The sequence below is a fragment of the Bactrocera tryoni genome, chromosome 4 (genome assembly GCF_016617805.1).
Source record: "Bactrocera tryoni isolate S06 chromosome 4, CSIRO_BtryS06_freeze2, whole genome shotgun sequence".
Lineage (NCBI taxonomy): Eukaryota > Metazoa > Arthropoda > Insecta > Diptera > Tephritidae > Bactrocera > Bactrocera tryoni.
This window is the reverse complement of record NC_052502.1, coordinates 44,828,292-44,844,890: the sequence shown is the minus strand read 5'-3', so window position 1 is coordinate 44,844,890 and position 16,599 is coordinate 44,828,292. Positions and strand designations below refer to the sequence as shown.

The following is a 16,599-nucleotide window of genomic DNA, read 5'->3' as shown; positions in this document are numbered from 1 at the left end:
AGCGTCTCGAGTACGAATACGGTTGTGCACTAAAATTTGTGAACGAACGAACGTAGGGCAACTCGTGAAATACACTCGTAATACACCAACACTCTTAACACACTTGCTTAGAGGCGAAATTAGTGATCGCGAAAGGTGTGCGAGCAGCGACGAAGGATTCAACGATTCGGTGGAGTCAAGAAGAGAGTAAAAGAAATTGCGCAGCGGTCGCTTAAAGGATACTAGCAAAGGAGTAATAATGGAGATTTTGTCCGTCAGAGTGTCGTTTGTCGCGTTGGTTGTGCTCGTTGCTTGTGTGCTGTTGGTGCAAGCACGACCACAGGCGCCAGAGCAACCAGAGCCGGTAAATTCTAAAACTCCCTGCTTTTTCTATTTTTGGTTCTAAAGAGTAGGCAGTTCTGCTTGTGAGTAGTTCATAAACTAAATGTTAACGCGAAATGAAAAATCGTTAAATTACACTAAAACTCAAGTGGAAGTCTGTAAAATGAAAAAAAAGGAAAACAATTATTTTTGAAAGCGCAATCGCAAAGTGAATTATTTCTTTTCTCATTCACATTGTTTTGCGCAATCGCTGCGAAATGTGAGCGCCGGCTAATTTGGAAAAATTACCCTGTCAACACTGATAAAAATGCAATCAAAGTAAATTGCTGTAGAACTGGCAGCGTTGCGCTTAATTACCAGCGCATAGGCACGGTGGAAGAGTTTGTCTAGGAGCCTACTATATACTATTTTACTATATACATATGTATAAGTAGTATATACATATATAAGTATGTAAATACTGAAGTTTGTTCTAGCTAGAAGACCCAACGATATTTTTTTTTAATAAAATAAATCTTGAGATAAATTTATATAGAACAGGAGATATCAAAAATTGTATGAGTTTTGATAAATATTTTTGTAATTTTTAAACGGCTTAGAAAGCATTTGGCGTTGCATGCATCGGTAAAAATAACCAGATTTCCAAATTTTATAAAATTTTCAGATACCTTCCAAAAAAGCTACTTTTTTACCAATTTTTCTGGAAGTAAGGGAAAATCCAATTTTTTATAACAACATTGTGATAAGGATAAAAAATAATTAAAGTATAGTTTCAATTAAATTCTTTTATTTTATAATTCCTAGAATCTGATTTAAAAATAATTTTCAAATTTCGAATTCCAAATACCGGATTGAAAAAAAATTTAGTCTCAATTTTATATTTAAAAAAAAAATTATTTTTCTATTTCTTTTACAAAGCCATCATATTCAAAGCTCTAGAGCAGTGATCGACAAACATACTCATTAAAACAATTTCTACTTCATAAATTTTTAATTCTGATTTTGGGATTAAAAACTTAATTACCAACATTTTGACATATTTCAAATTTTTTTTAAAATTTCCTTTTTATAATTTTTCTGGGAGTAGGGAAAAGGTAATCCAATTTTTTACATCAAAATTGTGATAAGAGTAGATTAAAACAATAATTAAATTATAGTTACAATTAATTTTTTTTTTTATTTTTTATCCCGAGCATGTGCATTAAAAATAATTTTCAAATTTCTAATCCCAAAATGAAAAAAAATTTAGTCTCAAGTTTATAGTTAAAAATAAAAGAAATTAATTGATATTTTTTCGATTTTGGGTTTAAAAATTCATTTTCGAACATTTTTGATTAAACATTACTTTTGCATGTCAAAAATTGGCATATATTGTAATGGTTTCATCTGAACAATCTGTTCGGAGAAAGTAGCGCTACCTTCGGCAATATTCCTTTCTACATTTAGTGAAGATATCTTGTCAATTAGAAACAGTTTTCCATACAAGAACTTGAGCGTGATCGGTCAGTTTGCTTGGCAGCTGTATGCTATAGTTGTCCGATTTGAACAATGTCCTCGGAAATCATAGCGCTGCTTTGGATAAAAACCTATGCCAAATTTAGATGTATCATCAAAAAAAAAGTTTTCCATACAGGGATTTGAATTTGATATATCAGATTGCGTGGCAGTTGTATTCTATAGTGGTCCAATATTAGCTTTAAATATGCTACAAAATAAATTTCAGCAACTTTCGCAAACTTTGTTGTTGACTAGACTATTTTTTTCTCTTGTTTCTAATGGGACAGAAGTACTTCAGAAACAATCGAGCGACATATAATTCCCAAACGAAACGATACGAAATTCTCCAAATGGAAAAATATTAATTTCCAAACGCATTATAATACAGCTACTTAAGGAGATTCTAATTGGAATGTATAAAAGCTGTACAATTGAAATATAAATCAAGTCTAGCAAACAATTTTTATAATGTATTTTTGAATAAATATTATTTTTGCCCAGTTTTGTTTATTTAACCAACAAATCATAGATCGAATAATTGTGTAGTACCCGATTGTTGCCTGTGCTTTATCTGCTAGATAACCGGTACCGGGCGGGATTTTTATATGACAACAAGAACAACAAAATAGTTTAATCAATTGTTCAATCTAATTATCAAAAATTATCCAACATTTGAGACTGGAATATTGAGGTTGAAACTCAATGCAGGTGCCATGTATGTAGGTAAACTACAAGCTTCTGCTATAATTTATGATGTAGTCAGATTTTCTTATAAATTACAGTCAGCTAATAATATAAAGAAAATACAGCGATTTAGCAGTGAGTGACTGACAGTGAATGGGTTTGAATAAACAGATGAAATCAGATGACTACCTCCAAGCCGATGCTGATTATCTTCTGTTTAAAATTGTTGTTTACAGTAGAAAAAGTGTAAGCCAAAATTACAAAATTAGAGTCGTGAGCTAAAACTGAAGAAATTATCCAATGTTAAATGAAAAAAGGTTATTTCAACTTTTTTCTTAAATTTTCACTTTTTCTCGCAATATTATTAATATGAGCACCTGAGCTAGTTAAGTACGTGACTACTATGTAGATCATCGTTTGTTCAAATCCCAGGTGAAACCATAAGTTTTAGAAAAATGTTGGAAAAATAGAGATTTTAATTTATTTCACAAACGAAGAAACCTTTAGTAATATTTATCAGCGCCCTTAAGCTCGTAGAACCATCAATTTCAAGGCAAACAGTAATATGCATGTGAATTTATTTTATATTATTTTGATCTAAAACCTTTATAATAATTGCTGTTGTTGTATTTTTGCTTCACAAGCGCTAATGAGCACTACCTTGGATCTCACACCAGCAGGTATAAAAATAAAACACGACTCCAATCCGGAATAGCTTTAAATAAACTTGTCGGTAAATGCGAAGCATGTTCAGAAATTTGATGGCTTGTTGAAGTTGTTGTAAAGGGTACCTAATCCCCGTTAGGATGGGAAGGATTAGATAAGTTGTCGTCGACATTGTCCGAAGGTAGGCTTAGGAAACGTGAAGTTTCGACGTGGTCGGATCAAAAGGAGAGGGGTGTCTGATGAGAAGGGTTAGTGAGGCATTGCACGCTGGACATATATTAAATATATCGGGGTCTATTCTGGATAAGTGGGAGTTTAACCGGCTGCAGTATCCAGAACGGAGCTGCGCAAGAGTCAGTCTCGCTTCTCGCGGCAACTCAAGCTCTTCGTCTGCAATAGGTGGTGGTTTGACGCCAAGTACGTCATTCACTGAAATAGAGTCGGTGAAGGTGTTGTTGGCGAAAGCATCACAGCAGGAACAGCCTTACGCGTTTACCTTTGAACACATGCCACCGATTCCATTACCCGACGGCAATAATGTGCAATCATCAGCGTACGAAGTGATAGAAATTTTCTAACCCTCTTGTTTAATTCTTCTCAATTTTGAGTCTTTACCTCGAAATAGTACGGATGATCGACGTAGTTCATGGTCCACCTCTTCAGTCCTGGAGGGAGCGTAGTTTCTACAATGTCCTCAAGTAGCGTTGTGTGATTGTCTGTGTCAAAAGCTTTTGATAAGTACAAGGCTACGAGAATCGCTCTCTCGAAGGGTGGATTCTGGTTAAGGCCACGAACTATCTTACGACGCTAAGTGCTGTGGTGGCACTGTACACTTTTCGAATGCGATGCTGATGGTTTACTAGGCTCAGCTCGTGTGTGAAGGTCGAGAGTAGCAAGGCCTCAAGTGTCATCACTACCAGGAATCTAAACCTCTTCTTATATATTATTTTTTGTTTTTACAAACGAAGCAAAAATAAAATAATTTATGTCTTGTAAATTTATCTGCTTATAGTATGAATACCAATATGAGGTTAAGGATGCCGAAAAAGAACTGTTCTTTAACAAAAACGAAGCAGGCGATGCTGCTGGAAAGGTAAGCAACAACAATAGTTGAACTATTGAAATACAATTAGGAAATTTAATGCTAAAACTTCACAGGTGTCTGGTCAATACTCTGTGTGGCTGCCCGATGGCCGGCTTATGACCGTTGCCTACACAGTGGAGGGGGAGAATGGCTTTGTGCCTAAAGTGACGTTCGATACAACAAACCCATTGGGTTAGAAAGCGGCTGAAACAAGATATAAAAATACGCAACAACAAGAAAACGCATATCAAGGAGTACAATCAATCAAACAATCAAATGGAAAATGTGGAAAATGTTAAAAGGCATGGTGATGGTATAAATACAACAACAATAAAATCAATTAGAATTTTTTTAGGAGAAAACGAAAAATAAATAAATATTTAGTTAATTATTAGCTAAGTGGTAATATGCAGAAAATAGCGAAATATTGCATATTAAGAAAGCAACAACACACACACATACATACACATAAATATGTATGTATGTCCAGGGCGACAAACGCAAACAGACATAGGTACGCAAAGGCATAAATACATGTATGTATGGCTAAACACTTATGGAGGACTTAAGCATTAACATTGAATTAAAAGGCTTGTGTGCAGCAACAACAATAAGAAGAAAACTACAACTTCTTCGCCATTAAAATGAAATTAACTTTTAAATGCGAGCATTGTAAATAAAATTTTAAATATACATACATACATATGTATTTTTCGCACTTATCGACGTGCACACATATGTATGCATATCTTTTCTCATTCTGTCAATTTCTACACTTTAGTTACATGATGTCTTCAACTATATTTTATAACTTTTTTACATATGTTAACAATTATACTACGATTTTGATATTGTTAATTTTATATAATACTACATATACATATATATATTTGTATTAAATGTACATCATCTTCTTCGCTTTATGCGCGGAAAGCGTTCACTATGTACCTTTTGACAATACAAATCAAAAAATAGCAATAATTGCAAACATGCAAATCGATATTTGTTACCGTTACACATAAGAATGAATGGAAAATGGCTCAATTATAAAGTAATAAAGGATTTCAAATTAAAAGAGACCACTAAACTTGTGACTTTATATTTTTACAAAGAAATTTGATGGTTTAAGGTAAGATAGAAGGCCATTGCTACTTCTTATGGCATATTTTGCGGTATTTTTAGTCAATATATAACTTGTGTCACATTAAAGAAATTACTTGACTATGAAAAATAAATTCAGTTCACTTTTCAATATAAATATAAAAGCAATTAGTACTTAAAAATATTCTTCAAAAAATATTCACTCTAAATATGGTACTCTATATGTTTAAAAATACTTTATAAATAATGTAATAACAATCTCAACTCACCACATTCCTCATATGCGTCAAAATGACAGCGACACCTTTGGTATCGTATTGTGGTCGTCCAGCGCGTCCAATCATTTGTAACAAAGTACTCTCTGGATATTCCGTCATATTACCAAGGTGATAATACTAATGATTTACAATTGTTTACAAATTACTATGGACACACAAACAATGTATAAGCGCAAAGCCATTTAGAAAATTACCTCAGTTGACTTGATGACCACAAGGCGTGCGGGCAAATTGACACCCATTGCCAAAGTGTTGGTGCAGAGCAAAACCATTAAGTTACCCTGACGGAAGCTCTCCTCAACTTTGTTACGATCACTAAAACTCATGCCGGCATGATGGTAAGCGATGCCATGTGCAATCAATTTGTGCAGTTTATTGTCGTGCAAGCTAAAAGTAGAAAAGACAGAAAACAAAAGAAAAGTGTAAAAAGTAATTACACTACAAGTGTTTGTTTATGTAGTACACACACACACACACACATTCTGGCTATTAGACACTTTACTCAATCTTTTTTTAATAAAACACGTTGGAGCTATAATACACAGGGTTAACAATTTCATTTCTTTAACACAAAAGGGTATAACATGATCTTTATTTTGATTTGGATCGGTCGGTTTGTACGGCAGTTATGTATGAATATGCTATAGTAGTTTGTTTCAAAAAATATATGTATTTGAATATTGTGGATTTGTCTTGGACAATAAACTATGTGTGAACTATCGTGAATAAACGTTTTCCACCTAAGAACTTGATTTTGGTTGGTCAGATTATTTTGCATTTATATATATTTATATACATACATATACATATATTGTTCGGGGTATAAAACACTGACTTGGGGTTTTTTAAAATGTCTAAATGTCTAAATTCCAAAGTATTGTGAAATATGCAAATACTTACACTTGGGCGAGTTGTGTAAGGTTTGTCTTCTGTTGGTCACTGAGTGCGAAATATGAGGTAATATTTTTCTCTAAAACGGTTGCCGCCATTTCAGCAGATTTTCGACTATTGCAAAAAATCTGAAATAGTAAAATTAATAAATAAAATCACTTGAAGACACACAGTTTTTCTAAAACTTAGTAGAGCTAGTTAATGTAAGTATACAATGCATATACATACATATACAATACATTTTGGAAAATCTAATAACACAAAATTACTATTCAATAAAAAACATAATGAGGAATATTTCAATTTACATAAAATAGTACATAATATATACAAACTTAATTTGTCAGCGTATCTACCAAAATATAAGTATTAAAATCAAACGAATATTAATTCACTTACCAAAGTAGCTTTACACTCTGAATATTTGCGCAATATGTCCATTAACTTATAATTGAGACTCATATCAAATTTAAAACCACGTAAACTCCAATTAAAGCCCAGCACATGTTTCTCCAATGGCACAGGGCGATCGACATCTGAGTAACTATGTTAGATCGTTAGTATAGCATTAATAATTAAAAATGTAATATTTCATATTGTAAAAATCAAATTCCTTACACCAACTCGGCGACATTTTCTTGTTTAATCTTGTTACCGCTGCCTTTACAGTTTCTGTTGTCAACAATACCCGCAATCCAGCATGTTATATCATGTGCATTTGGTATAGTGGCCGAAGCAACAACAAAACGCAACGGTTTATTCAAAACATCACGTGCAATAGTATGCATACGTGAAACTATAGCCTCTAACACTGGGCCACGCACATCTTCGTTTAACAAATGCACTTCGTCTATGAGAAAAAGTTGTATAGAGCCGATAACATCACGACAATCACGCCAATGACGTGTTAGCGAATCCCATTTCTCTGGTGTAGTGATTATCACTTGAGCACTACGTAAACGTGCCAGTTCATCCAAATCACTATCGCCTGTTATGAGTACACAGTCTATGTCTAGCTTTTCGAAGCGCGACTTCCAATCATTAAATCGTTCAGCACAAAGTGCCTTAATTGGTGCCACATACACCGCTTTGACTGGTATTACTCTAGTGGAATGCTCCTGAGCATTGTTGGTGTCATGTGGATGATCGAGTAACATACGCACGATGGCTAACTCAAAGGCTACAGTCTTACCAGAACCAGTGGGTGCGCTAAGTACCACCGACCTGTTGGTGTGTAGCAACAAATTTAGAAGAGACGATTGTACTGCATTGAAACTTTTGTAATGCTCGAATATTCGACCAAATGGCGATGCTGTGTGAAAGATATATTAAGTAAACCGTTGTTTAAATAAAAATGTGTGCAATTTTATTGAAAAGGATACGAATATCGGCGGAATTTTTTATTTCCATCCTTATTAACTGGTGGCACACAAAGAAATGAGCGGAAACGTCAAAAAAGTAGCGGTAAACTAAGTACGGAAATTTAATGAAGGATTTGGCAGCACTGTTTTTTTTTTTGCTTGTGGAAATAGGCTGAAGCATAGGGAGCAGATGGTGAAAATGAAACGAATATTTTGCACAACAATGCTGGCAAAATCAGTTAGTCTACCTAAGGGCGAATATCAAATAAGAAATACTTATACACACCTATATACATACATAGTACATATGCTTATCGTTTCGTATTGCTATTTGTCATAAGTGGGTAAACGGAATTAAACATCACAATTTAGCAACAATTAATAAATTTATTATAAATTTTCAAGTACTACATAAGCATTCGAACGCAATTATTAATCCTAAAAGGAAATAGATGTAAATAATGCATTTTCATTTCAAATCCGTAACTAACACCGGGCAAACATAAAAATCAATTATTTAAACAGTTGAACGTTTGGGTTTTAATTACAAATAAAAAAAGTTGTAATAAATGTGAGGATTAATAAGTATTTTGTACTGCACTGGAGCACCGATACTGGGCAGCGGCATCCCGTCGTTTTGCTTTGGTGCGTACTTGTCGGGTAAAATTATTAATACAAAAATGTTTAAATAAACTAACGTATTTAAGGTAATATAGCTATATAGTAATAAACTTGTAAATTAGTACGTTGAGCGAGACGACTCCAATTGAGCTAATAAAGTAAAGCTAAACATTCAGCCTTCTCCTGTAGATTGTACTTGTTTAAGGTGTGCGAGAGTGCTCCAATCTTTCATGCTCTGCACTGGGTAATGGTGCTTCGGCACTCGATTTGGACGTATTGCTGTTGTCATCATCAGCCAGTATATTGCCAGCAGTTCCTCCATGTTCTTCACCGCCTACAACACCACCGTCACTTTCAATTTCACGTTCAGCTTCATTTTCGTTTAACATCTCCGTCAATACTTCGACTAAATTACGCGCCTCCTCCAACATTTGACGAGATGTGTCCAATTCTGCCTCTAAACCCTCAATTCGTTCATGCAAATGTTGATTTTCTTTCAGCGTCTCTTCTAAAGCTTCACGCCGTTTCTCTGCTAAATGTTCCCAATATAGCTCACCGGGGTTCTCTTCGCTAGTTAGGTCTTCACCTGTTATTGTAGTTTTTTCTGCACCCCTGACATTTTTTTGTGGGCTAGTCTGAGTTTCCGAAGCACGCGTCTCAACCTTTTTGCGTTTTGGTAAATCTGTGGAAGCCAAAGAGGCCTCAGTAGCGCTGTGAATGTAATAAATTAGTATCTACAATTACATTCTTTATAAAAACACTAATTATGTCTAATATACCACTACGATTTGGAATTAGTAGAAGAAACACGCAACTTACGCTTTGAGGCGGCTCAGTTTGTCAATTTGTGGACGCCCAGCCAAGTTTTCTTTGTCACTGGCGATTCCACCTGGCTGCAGCACCTTAAAGGTCTTGCGCTGATTCTTTAAATTCTCCTAGTCAACATCAAAAACAAGCGGATGAAGTGTAATGCAGTTAGCGATGTTTATGCACATACATATATATAGGTCCCATGCCATAAAAACAAAATGCACCAAACAAATGTAAATAAAAAAAGACATATTAGTATAAATGAAAAAGTGTGGTGGAAAGTCAAATGGCTGTGAAATGAACACGAAACATTATGAAAATTCAGTAATGCGTTAGTAGGCCTTTCAATTAATCGGCGTGGCTTCGCTTTATATACATTTTAAGTATTTAGAAGTTACTTACCTGTTGTTCGGCTGCGGATTCAATTTGAATGAAGATCTTTTTCGTGGAGACATTAGACATTTTATCGATTGGTAATTAATACAATTTAAACAAATTTATTTGAACGCGCGTAAAAGACGCCGTTGTGTTGCTTTAAAATGAAATTGTTTTTAAAATATGGTGGTTGAACGAAATTCCTCTACTGCTCTTCTGTTGCAAATGTCAAATAAAAGCGCCAAATAAGTAGACAACAGAAGTTAGATGTACTTCCTTTCAAGGTTGCATTGTAAAGTTTAGAAAAAAGTCATTGGGATATATGGAGCTTGTACTTTTGAGAATAATTATTCAATGCTGTTTATAGAAAGAGTAATGATTCCAAAACCAATTAATTTGAAGCTTCTTATAGTGAAGAAAATTATTAAAACACATGGTCCAAAGTAAGATAAAAAATTGGGTTGACCTTGAACAAGTAAACTTCAAAAACGTATTTATTTTGGATATTGTTACGCTAAATTTAATTTTAATTCTTACTTCATAAACTAATATTGATATTGGGATCAGAAAGTATAGTAAGAATTCTAAAAGTGTGTTTCTGTTATTGCCTTCAATTTTATTATATCATATGCATTTTTGAAGCCGTTATTCAACCATTTAACGGCGCATGAGTTCTTCTCATTGAACTCCAAATGCAACCTTGTAAGCTCATTTCAAAATGGCTATTGTGTGTGTAAGTAAAAACCGTCGTTAAACGAGAACGAAACGTTCTGTGCAAATTAAAATTGTAAATATTACAAACGGAATTAAATGTAGCTAATTAGAAATTTGTGCAATCAAAAGCGTTTTAGCTCCTCCTCAAGGTGATCAAGTTTGGAAAAGTTTATACTAACGACAATTTAGTAATTCGGAGCCTATTTAACGCATGTAATAGAAGCAACTAGCTGAGGGTGTGTATGTCCGTCCGTGGGACTAGGCTGGCGCAGCAGCAGATCGCTGCTTGTGACAGCTGCTGTCAGCGCGTGTCGTAGTCGTCGCTGCTCACGTTTGTTAATGTGTTATTCTCAGCCATGCAATTAGATTTTTAGACGCTGAATTTGAAAAAGTCAACTGTGAGAAAACTAAGTTTAGTAGTAAATTGTTGTTGCAAACAGGTGGAGTATTTTTGACAATCATAAGTTTCAGTTAAATTCGATATATTTTAATGGAACCGTTTGGACACTTAAATTCGAGTACAAATAATAATTTCACAAACGTTAACTATATACCAATTGGTGGAGGTAAAATAGAAGCCCCTACACAAACAGAAAGAGGACTTTGTGAGCACGACGCAATACATCCACGACTTTTAAAAAAACATCAAAACGAGGGAGTGAAATGTTTGAGCTGTGGACAAGTATTTGAATCAACTTCTTTGCATGAAATTTTTGAACATTACTCAAACGTTGCGCATAATAATAGCATAGGAAAGTGCTGTTATTGCGGTGGTAAAGTTCATCAATATCAATATTGTAAGGATATTCACACATATCATAGTTGTACCCGTGCGATTGGGGATATAGACAAATAATAGTTTTAAGGAACGAAATATGGATTCAGAAAATGTTGATACCTACTTCATCGCCGAACGTTTGGAAAGTGGTAGTGGAGATTCGGGCGAATCGGAATGCTCTGATAATGGTGGTGGCATCGATGATGATTCTAGTAGTTTGAGTTCGCGCACCACTGGTGGCAATGGTTATGGTAAACGTTGGTCTCGAGCTGAGGATAATCTTTTAAAAGGGTTGGTGGGACAATATGGCGATCAGTGGGAATTGATTGCGCCACAGTTTAAAGATCGTACCGAACAGCAAGTACAACAGCGTTGGGCTAAGGTATTAAATCCAGAATTAATCAAAGGTCCTTGGACAAAAGAGGAGGATGAAAAAGTTGTTGAACTAGTACGACGATTCGGTCCAAAAAAATGGACATTGATTTCGAGATACTTAAATGGTCGTATTGGTAAACAATGCCGTGAACGTTGGCATAATCATCTCAATCCTAATATTAAGAAAACTGCATGGACGGAAGAGGAGGATCGTATAATCTTTAATGCTCATATGGAATGGGGCAATCAGTGGGCGAAAATAGCTAAGCTACTACCAGGACGTACAGATAATGCCATAAAGAACCACTGGAACTCCACCATGAGACGCAAATACGATCCACATCGCTTAAGAGTTCTTGGACGCCTGTGTCCTGATTTACAAGATTCTCGATCAAATCTGAAAGCTCTGATAAAAGCGAGTGTCGGAGCATCTACACAACCGCAAGTACAAGCACCTGCTCCAACTCTGTCCCTGTCGGCACAAATACTACAGCGTCCTCAAATGCGACAGCAAAACGAACAGAATCACGAGCAGCCGAGTACATCGGCCGTCGCGGCAATGCAAATATCAGCACAGCAACAAGTCGTTAAGCCACCACCTACACGCCCGCCACCAAATATATTGAAGCGTGCGCGTCCGCAAACGGAACAACAACAACAATACTTAGAAATGTGCACAACAAATACAATTTCAACAGTTGGCTTTGATAATATGGGTGTAATTTCCAGTCAGTGGTTAAAATCGGAAGCGAAATTGCCAGAGTCACCGGTTATGACACCCATAAAACCCTTACCATTTTCACCATCACAATTTCTCAATTCACCATGTCTACCGTCGTTTGAAGATATAAGCTTACGTGCCAGCACGCCTGTACACAAAGGTAGTGGGCGACCCGGAGTAGAAATCAAAAAGGAGTTGGAAAGTTCATCAATTGAAACGCCACAAAAAAGTAAGCTGTAATTAAAAAATTGTGAAATAAACAATTCAATGAAATTCACACTATGTTTTACAGGTATTTTAGGTCCACGTACGCCAACACCTTTCAAGGATGCTCTAGCCGCGCTAGGGAAGAAACGACGTTACATTCCACCAAGTCCTTCCTCCTTAGTAGAGGATTTGGCCGAAATAATTCATGAAGAACAAGTGAATGACTCAAATAATATGATTATTAAAAAAGAGAATATCTCATCGGATGCGGACTTGACTAATGATGGATCTAGAAGCACCGTTGGCGGTGGTGGTTCCACAACACAACCAACAAAGAAGGCACGAAAGTCATTGATCACCAGCTGGGGTGAAAATGTTATGCCCAGCATGGGTGTCAAACATGAAAAGAAACCATTACCTTACGAAACTGAGACTCCGAGTAAATTTCTTACATCCAACGAGTCAATTGCTTTCTCACCCACAACTATAATTATGAAAGATACCTTATGCAGTGAGGCTGACCTACTACTTGAAACCAATGAAGAAGCCAAAAAAGAAAATAGTCCACAACAGCGACAACGACAACAACAACAGAGTCAAAATGTATTGTCGATATTGCCGCCGCGTGAACGCAATGGACAACAATATTTGGATCCCAAATGGGAGCGCTTAGCATGCGGTCAAACCAAGGATCAACAATTCATGGTGCAACAAGCGCACGCGTGCTTAAAGAATTTGTCGCTAATGCCGCGCTCGCTGAACTTTGAGAAGCAAAAATGACGTGAACACAAAGCGAAAACGTTTCGAGGCAATTTACTAAACATAATTGTTGAATAAATAGGCTTAGGCTTAAGAAAATACCATACATACATGCACATAAATGTGTACACACATTCTTTGATGCGAGTACACACAGATATTTACGATATTTGCTTATTTTTTTAAATTATTGTTTCTACGCTACGATTGTTATCGTGTTAATTATTATAATTATTATTGTACAATATACATACATAAAGTACACGCACATAAGGTTTGCAGTTGGTGGCATGACTATGCCACTTTCACACATTTTTATTTATTACAAAAGGGTATATTTTTTGTAAAAAGGCATTTGCAGCCGTTGCACAGCGATAGCATATAGAAATTAAGTCCAAAGAAGTTTGAGAAATTTATCAGTACTCGAAGCATGTCTTATAAAATGGTGTTTGCATGTATTTTTACAAATGTATATACATATAGTACATATGCGTCAGCCATTTACACATCATGTATCAATGTGTAAGTTATAAATATAAATTGGCTAGTAAGCAAAATAACAAACCGTTATTTAAGTTTGTAAATGCTGAATTATTTTTATTTTATATATAAAGTAAGAAAAAGTTATAAATTAGCAGTAAAAACCCGGTGCACTCCTATCATGTAATCCAAGAACTTAAATTATTAACAATACATAAACGAATATTGTATGTACCTACTCAAAACGAGAACACAAAGCGTATCTAAACTTTTTTATCAAATAAATATAAGATTTAAGGAGATAAAATCCGTATGTGTAATGTTTCTTAAATCTGATAAATGGAATTTTGCAGGCAAATGAAGAATTGAATTTATGGATATACGAATCTACACGAATGAATCGGTTGATATTTTTTATTTCAAACACTAGTATAAGCGAAGCAAGTACATAACTACATTCCTGGAAATTAAACTTTCGCTGGAAAGTATGGCATACTAAAAATTAATTAAATTTTTTATTAGCCGTCACAGCATAGCTTTTTCGGCCCAAAGCCAAAGTCCAATACAAAATCCACAATGGGAAATAAATAGCAGCAATCGCCGTGTATAGCCAATTGCCATAAATCTGTAAGGATTAAATACAAATCATGCAATTAACATTCACATGCGCCGTTATAATATTTTCACTTACAATACTGTCCATCAGACCATATGTTATCGCATCCAAAGAGGCGCTAATAGCGCGCACAGCCATATCCTTCAATGCCAATTCCGGGAATTCAAAAAGAGTCAGCCATAATACTAGTAAATATATGACAACCATAGGATTGAGCAGAACTGTGTAAATACGTGTTAATTTCTGACGCAAGCCGTTGACGTGCTCGCTTTGTAGTAATATTGTTACCGGAGAGATGATCACCGCCAATATGAAGCCCAAAGCGAAATTTAACAGTCCAGTTACGATCAGTGCTACGCCCGTGAATATTAACACACCAATATGTAGCAATTCAAGACCGGCCTCTGGGAGTGTGTAGAATAGTGGCAATAAAATGCCTAGTAGTACTTGCACAGCCAAAATGAGACCAACACTCCATTGGGTGCTAACGCCCATAGAGTTGAAGTAGTCCCGGACATGTTGGCTGTATGGTAGGGTGTTGCAGAAGAAGCCTAACAGTAGCGCTGCGACCATGTAAAGCAGCACCGAAATGTAAGGTAAATGCATTGGTAATCTTTCTTCATGTGCCGTTGTGTCCTCTTCCTCTGACGTTGCGTCATCTGCGCTTGTGGTGGTTAGCCAAAGCAGAAAAGCCTTAATGAACATGGGGCTAGCTAAGGCAATAAGACAGGGCATATAATCGCCTATCGAAACGAAGCGATCATTCTGCACTAATATATAGAAGAAGTAACTCTGGTGAAAACGTTCCAGTAGATTGTTTAAACTACGTGAAATGCCCTCAACTGTTTTCAAAAGTGAGAGTGCAGTGCCATAACGATTGCTGTTATTGGTGTTGGTTGTGCGTTTCACAGCTTCAAGTGTCAGCGATTCTATGCGGTAACGATGGAATAGGCCGTGATTACCGTTGGGTACACCGGTAGCTTGGCTTTTTAACATTTCTACCATGTGACGTAAATTATCCTCCAATGAGTCACGGTTGGAGCGACGCTTCTTGCGTGGCGTATGCTTATAACCAGATGAAAGACCGCTGCGCGACGTCAGACGTTGCACCAAGTTGAACATATCCAAATTCGGCAACTGACCATTCAAACCTTCAATTTTTACATCAATGTAATCTAATAAGCGAAATTGAGTTTAATATTTGCAAATTCAACAGATTTCATCTGTACATGTACTCTACCAATGTCTAGATCTTGTATTTCTAAATTAAGTGCGGCTTGTAGCGCACCCGCGCGTGCTGGTAGATTTCCGCATCGCAAAATTGGTGAATCTGTTATGCCGCCTTCATGATAAGCCTCCAACCAGGCATGCATGCCCAGTTGTTCTTGTTCGGTTACCAGGAATACCAAATCTTTAGCCCAGTAATTTTTTTCTAGAGGAAATATAAAACATTTGTTCATCAAAGTTCTATAACTTTATTCAATGCAAACTTACTGCGTGCAAAATCTGCAAATGCTAATAACATTGGGACACTAGCCGTTATGTCGGTGTGCACAGAGTTGACAGCCCGATATGGCGCCGTATATACCACACCCTCAGTAGAGCTAACGCGTGGTGCACGCAATATTCCATACACATTTTTGCCATGATATTCTTTTCCTGCGCTAAAAGGATAGCGAAGTGTGAAATTATGCACATGAGTTTCGAGTCCAATTTGATGCATCTTTGCTGCGATCCAAGCGTGTGGTGTAGTGGATTTATGATCGGTACGCTCACGTTGTAGCTCTTCATATAAAGTTTGTGCGAGACGAACAGAGTCTTGTCCGATTTCCGGATCAACGAGTCCTAATAAGAGAGTTTTTTAAAACGCGTTTGAAATTTTATTCTTTTACTTTACCTGGTGAGAGCGCATTTTCTGATAAATAAGTACCATGGCTGAATTCAGGGTGTGACAGACAAACGAACCAAGCCAAGCCGGCTATATAGAAAAACAAAGAAATTTTTCCACTATGTTTAGCTAATGTACGCCCAAATTTTCCACGCGGCGTTAATGAGGGATCCGAGAGGAGACCCATTATTATATATAAATTGTTCTATTTAATTTTCAACACTTAAAAAGCCGGAAAACATGAAAAATATGTGTATAGAAAGCAGCTGGTTTTGTTTTCGTGTACCGCGTTGCCAACTAGCCAAATATTAATAAATATAGGAAAATATTTGATTGTAAAAATTTAAATATACTATTGTACTGTGAAGTTCT

The 16,599-nt window shown here is 36.0% G+C and overlaps 5 protein-coding genes across 6 annotated transcripts; 2 read left to right on the top strand and 3 right to left on the bottom strand.

Annotated features, from left to right (window-relative positions):
- LOC120775476 (pro-resilin-like) lies at nt 1–5,339 on the top strand. The gene is made up of 3 exons (XM_040105676.1): nt 1–343; nt 4,181–4,261; nt 4,327–5,339. The coding sequence occupies exons 1-3, from the start codon at nt 239–241 to the stop codon at nt 4,447–4,449; spliced, it is 309 nt and encodes a 102-aa protein (XP_039961610.1). The 5' UTR covers nt 1–238; the 3' UTR covers nt 4,450–5,339.
- A 274-nt stretch (nt 5,340–5,613) lies between these two features.
- On the bottom strand, nt 5,614–8,511 carry LOC120774569 (probable ATP-dependent DNA helicase HFM1). Its single transcript, XM_040104302.1, has 6 exons — nt 8,480–8,511; nt 7,141–7,746; nt 6,922–7,066; nt 6,532–6,650; nt 5,826–6,018; nt 5,614–5,748 (listed from the first exon to the last, which is right to left on the bottom strand). Exons 1-6 carry the CDS (start codon nt 8,509–8,511, stop codon nt 5,614–5,616), a joined length of 1,230 nt encoding a protein of 409 aa, XP_039960236.1.
- LOC120775801 (geminin) lies at nt 8,298–9,898 on the bottom strand. Of its 2 annotated transcripts, XM_040106145.1 has the most exons (3): nt 9,717–9,897; nt 9,324–9,439; nt 8,298–9,215 (listed from the first exon to the last, which is right to left on the bottom strand). In XM_040106145.1, exons 1-3 carry the CDS (start codon nt 9,774–9,776, stop codon nt 8,705–8,707), a joined length of 687 nt encoding a protein of 228 aa, XP_039962079.1. In that variant the 5' UTR covers nt 9,777–9,897; the 3' UTR covers nt 8,298–8,704. The 2 variants fall into 2 exon arrangements, with proteins under 2 accessions (XP_039962079.1, XP_039962081.1); XM_040106147.1 differs by lacking the exon at nt 9,324–9,439 and having other exon boundaries at nt 9,717–9,898.
- Nucleotides 9,899–10,422: 524 nt separating this feature from the next.
- On the top strand, nt 10,423–13,997 carry LOC120773912 (myb protein). Its single transcript, XM_040103102.1, has 2 exons — nt 10,423–12,506; nt 12,570–13,997. Exons 1-2 carry the CDS (start codon nt 11,279–11,281, stop codon nt 13,262–13,264), a joined length of 1,923 nt encoding a protein of 640 aa, XP_039959036.1. The 5' UTR covers nt 10,423–11,278; the 3' UTR covers nt 13,265–13,997.
- Nucleotides 13,998–14,103: 106 nt separating this feature from the next.
- LOC120773911 (glycosylphosphatidylinositol anchor attachment 1 protein) lies at nt 14,104–16,500 on the bottom strand. The gene is made up of 5 exons (XM_040103101.1): nt 16,237–16,500; nt 15,834–16,184; nt 15,580–15,771; nt 14,415–15,514; nt 14,104–14,348 (listed from the first exon to the last, which is right to left on the bottom strand). Exons 1-5 carry the CDS (start codon nt 16,412–16,414, stop codon nt 14,226–14,228), a joined length of 1,944 nt encoding a protein of 647 aa, XP_039959035.1. The 5' UTR covers nt 16,415–16,500; the 3' UTR covers nt 14,104–14,225.
- Nucleotides 16,501–16,599: the final 99 nt, after the last annotated feature.

Excerpts from the sequence above, each read along its gene's own strand:
- LOC120775476 (XM_040105676.1), top strand. The coding sequence starts at position 239 with ATGGAGATTTTGTCCGTCAGAGTGTCGTTTGTCGCGTTGGTTGTGCTC. Across the intron at positions 344-4,180 it reads CGCCAGAGCAACCAGAGCCG|TATGAATACCAATATGAGGT; the intron begins GTAAATTCTAAA and ends ATCTGCTTATAG. Across the intron at positions 4,262-4,326 it reads CAGGCGATGCTGCTGGAAAG|GTGTCTGGTCAATACTCTGT; the intron begins GTAAGCAACAAC and ends AAAACTTCACAG.
- LOC120774569 (XM_040104302.1), bottom strand. The coding sequence starts at position 8,511 with ATGCCGCTGCCCAGTATCGGTGCTCCAGTGCA. Across the intron at positions 6,019-6,531 it reads CTTACACAACTCGCCCAAGT|CTTGCACGACAATAAACTGC; the intron begins GTAAGTATTTGC and ends TTCTACTTTTAG. Across the intron at positions 5,749-5,825 it reads TGGTCATCAAGTCAACTGAG|TATTATCACCTTGGTAATAT; the intron begins GTAATTTTCTAA and ends GTAAATCATTAG.
- LOC120775801 (XM_040106145.1), bottom strand. The coding sequence starts at position 9,776 with ATGTCTAATGTCTCCACGAAAAAGATCTTCATTCAAATTGAATCCGCA. Across the intron at positions 9,440-9,716 it reads AATCCGCAGCCGAACAACAG|GAGAATTTAAAGAATCAGCG; the intron begins GTAAGTAACTTC and ends GATGTTGACTAG. Across the intron at positions 9,216-9,323 it reads AAACTGAGCCGCCTCAAAGC|CGCTACTGAGGCCTCTTTGG; the intron begins GTAAGTTGCGTG and ends TTACATTCACAG.
- LOC120773912 (XM_040103102.1), top strand. The coding sequence starts at position 11,279 with ATGGATTCAGAAAATGTTGATACCTACTTCATCGCCGAACGTTTGGAA. Across the intron at positions 12,507-12,569 it reads AATTGAAACGCCACAAAAAA|GTATTTTAGGTCCACGTACG; the intron begins GTAAGCTGTAAT and ends TATGTTTTACAG.
- LOC120773911 (XM_040103101.1), bottom strand. The coding sequence starts at position 16,414 with ATGGGTCTCCTCTCGGATCCCTCATTAACGCCGCGTGGAAAATTTGGG. Across the intron at positions 15,772-15,833 it reads ATTTGCAGATTTTGCACGCA|AAAAAAATTACTGGGCTAAA; the intron begins GTAAGTTTGCAT and ends TATTTCCTCTAG. Across the intron at positions 14,349-14,414 it reads ATGGTCTGATGGACAGTATT|ATTTATGGCAATTGGCTATA; the intron begins GTAAGTGAAAAT and ends TAATCCTTACAG.